At 40.5% G+C, this 2,941-nt stretch overlaps 1 protein-coding gene across 1 annotated transcript; it reads left to right on the top strand.

Moving 5' to 3' along the window:
• Positions 1 to 1,511: 1,511 nt before the first annotated feature.
• On the top strand, positions 1,512 to 2,694 carry LOC132858015 (uncharacterized). Its single transcript, XM_060888175.1, has 3 exons — positions 1,512 to 1,626; positions 1,808 to 1,911; positions 2,013 to 2,694. Exons 1-3 carry the CDS (start codon positions 1,615 to 1,617, stop codon positions 2,590 to 2,592), a joined length of 696 nt encoding a protein of 231 aa, XP_060744158.1. The 5' UTR covers positions 1,512 to 1,614; the 3' UTR covers positions 2,593 to 2,694.
• The last annotated feature ends 247 nt before the right edge of the window (positions 2,695 to 2,941 follow it).

Below are 2,941 nucleotides of genomic sequence, written 5' to 3'. Positions count from 1 at the left end.
CCATGAACGAGTACTGATTTGTCCCTGTTAGTGTGTTAGCATGCGTGTGTGAGTGTGTGTGTGTTTGTATGTGTGTGCATGTGAGTGTATGTGTGAGTGTGTGCGTGAGTGTGTGTTTGTATGTGTGTGTGCGTGTGTGTGTGAGTGTGTGAGTGTGTGTGTGAGTGTGCGTGAGTGTGTGTGTGTGTGTGAGTGCGTTTGAATGTGTGTGTTTGTGAATGTGAGTGCGCGTGAGTGTTTGTGTGTGTGAATGTGTGTGTGTGAGTGTGTGTGTGTTTGTGTGTGAGTGTGTGTGAGAGTGTGTGTGTGTGTGCGTGTGTTTAAAATACAAAGAGAGAAATGAGAGTTATTTCGAAGTATTTGTGAAAAGTTCTGTGAAAAAAGGAAGTAAAACAAAGCTGATGTATTTCTTGTTTTTCTTGTGTTTCGGGATGTGGTGAACTTCCCAAACACAGGAAAGTGTAAATATGTGTAGATCACACACACACTCTCACACCCACCCACCCATCCACACGCACCCACCCACCAACACACACACACATTCAAACGCACACACATATACAGTACACACACACACAAAATATTAAATTTGACAAAAACACTAATACACACTAACACAGTATATCATAGGTTTTGGTGTGTGTTTGTGTTATTGCATAAGTGTTTATTACTGTGTAACTCTGTATGTGTGTGTGTGCTATGTTATTGCATATGTGTGTAATACTGTGTATCTGTGTGTCAGAGTTTGTGTGTGTGAGTGTGCGTGAGTGTGTGTATGTGTCTGCGTTTGAATGTGTGTGTGTGTATGAATGTGTGAGTGCGCGTGAGTGTTTGTGTGTGTGAATGTGTGTGTGAGAGTGAATGTGTATGTGTGTGTGTGAGAGTGTGTGTGTCCGTGTGAGTGTGCGTGAGACTGTGTGTGTGTGTGTGTGTGTGTGTGTGCGTGAGTGTGTGAATGTGTGTTTGTGTGTATGAGTGTGTGTGTGTGTGATTGTGAGTGTGTGTATGTGTGTGTGAGAGTGTGTGAGTGTGTGTGTGTGAGTGTGTTTGTGAGTGTGTGTATGTGTGTGTGTGTGAGAGTGTGTGTGAGTGTGTGTGTGTGTGTGTGTGTGTGTGTGTGAGTGTGAGTGATACAATACTAGCGGTGAAATATTCATAAAATGTTTGGTTTATTTCTTCCACACAGATGTTTGTATGTTCAGAGTAAATGTTGATATCAAACCCATTTCTGCTCTCTGAGATGTTCTGAGTGTTTGTTCATCTAAAAAGCAGCTCAGATTTCTCTTCAACACTAAAATTCAGTGTAAGATCATCAACAGAGGGACAAACACACGTCTAAAACACACTGAAAGAACAACAGAGTCCTGACTCACTTTAGATCAGACTCACACACAACATCAGACACTTATTGAAAACGTCTCATAAGTTCATGTCTATTCTGCTGATGAACTGAACATCAGTGTACTGGTGTGTACAGGGTCAAGGAGGCGTGAACACATTTTTTTTGGTATTGCACAATAACCACAGTGATGCGCTGCTCAGTATAAATAAGATAGCAACAGTTAGCAAAACTCAGTCCAGTTTCCTCTACAAGTTTCCAACGAGAGACAAAAGATGGCTGGTTATGTAAGTAGTGTTTGATTCAATATTGTGTTTTTGTTCTTGAGCATTTCTGAGTTTAGGAATGAGATAAGAATGAGTTAGGAATGAGTTAGGAATAATATAGGAATGATAGAGGAATGATAGAGGAATGATATAGGAATGATAGAGGAAAACTCCATCATGTTTTAGTGTGTGTTGTGTTTAGGTGTGTTTTGGAGCTCTGGGATTCGTTCTGCTCTTTCTGCTCTCTACTGCTTCTGGGGCTGAGGTTACAAATCTCAAGAACATAATTGACCACCTTCAGAACACGTAAGCACACACACACACACACACACACACACACACACACAAGAACCTTTCTTAGTGCCACATGACACTAATGACACTTTTATTCTTCTCTGTTATTTCAGCTATGGAGTTAATGGTCAGTATGCTCTGGGCATTAATGTCCTAAATACATATTGTACTTCAGATGGCCAAATCGACCAGAACTTCCTGTCTCAAGATGAAGCAATCCAGGTGGAGAACGACATTAAAGACAAGAAAAAACGTATTTACGTTGGTAAAGAGCTAGTTTTTGCCTTACCAAAAACGGTTAAACGTGTAGCTATACACTCTGAGTATCGGCTGCTGAGAGACTCCGATCCCTCGCCCATGCAAAACCTCCTGAATAAACGGGGAAATGGCTGCACGGTTTTCTTCACCTTAAACTCCCCCTGTGTCTACACCTGCTCAACACCTGAAGGCCCCCGCAGCATCATCTCAGCTCTCGACATGTTCAAAAATCACAACGGTCCAAAAGCTTTTGTTTTCAATCGGATTTGGCCTCCTGATATGGGTACTACTGAATGGAAAGATAACATACTTCAGATAGAAGAACGAATTCCAGTCTATCTCTGCGACAACAGTGAATGCATCCGCTGCGTCATTAATAATGTAGTTAACACTCAGTGCGTTGGCCAAAGCACAAATGCTCCAAAAGTAGATTGAATAAAGTCCCTTAAGAAAAGAAAGCTTGCAACAAAAAAATAGTTCCTGCTTGGCTTGTGTCTCTTTTTTGCATTAATCAATAAAGATTCAAGAAGCATCAAATCTGTTGTGACTCTGTTTCATGTCTCCATAAGTTTTAGTTGTTCACTGTATAATTACACTGCACGATGGAAGTGTGTTAACTGTTACTGTGTTAATAAGATTGTATGGCGCAGTGTCCATTTTTGTGGGAAAAAATAACCGTGTTTATTTTTCTGGGTTTATCTATGAATATATCACCTTTAATATTGTAGAGAAAAACAGAAATAGTGATGAAACTCTACAAATTCTTAAACTTCTGAGTTTCTAC

This window comes from Tachysurus vachellii, chromosome 15 (assembly GCF_030014155.1).
Source record: "Tachysurus vachellii isolate PV-2020 chromosome 15, HZAU_Pvac_v1, whole genome shotgun sequence".
In the NCBI taxonomy this organism is placed as follows: Eukaryota; Metazoa; Chordata; class Actinopteri; order Siluriformes; family Bagridae; genus Tachysurus; species Tachysurus vachellii.
The sequence above is the reverse complement of the archived record's forward strand: the minus strand, read 5'-3'. Positions and strand labels throughout refer to the sequence as shown.

Bases quoted from the DNA above. Each gene is read 5' to 3' on its own strand.
- LOC132858015 (XM_060888175.1), top strand. The intron at 1,912-2,012 runs GTAAGCACACAC...CTGTTATTTCAG, and splicing joins ATTGACCACCTTCAGAACAC to CTATGGAGTTAATGGTCAGT.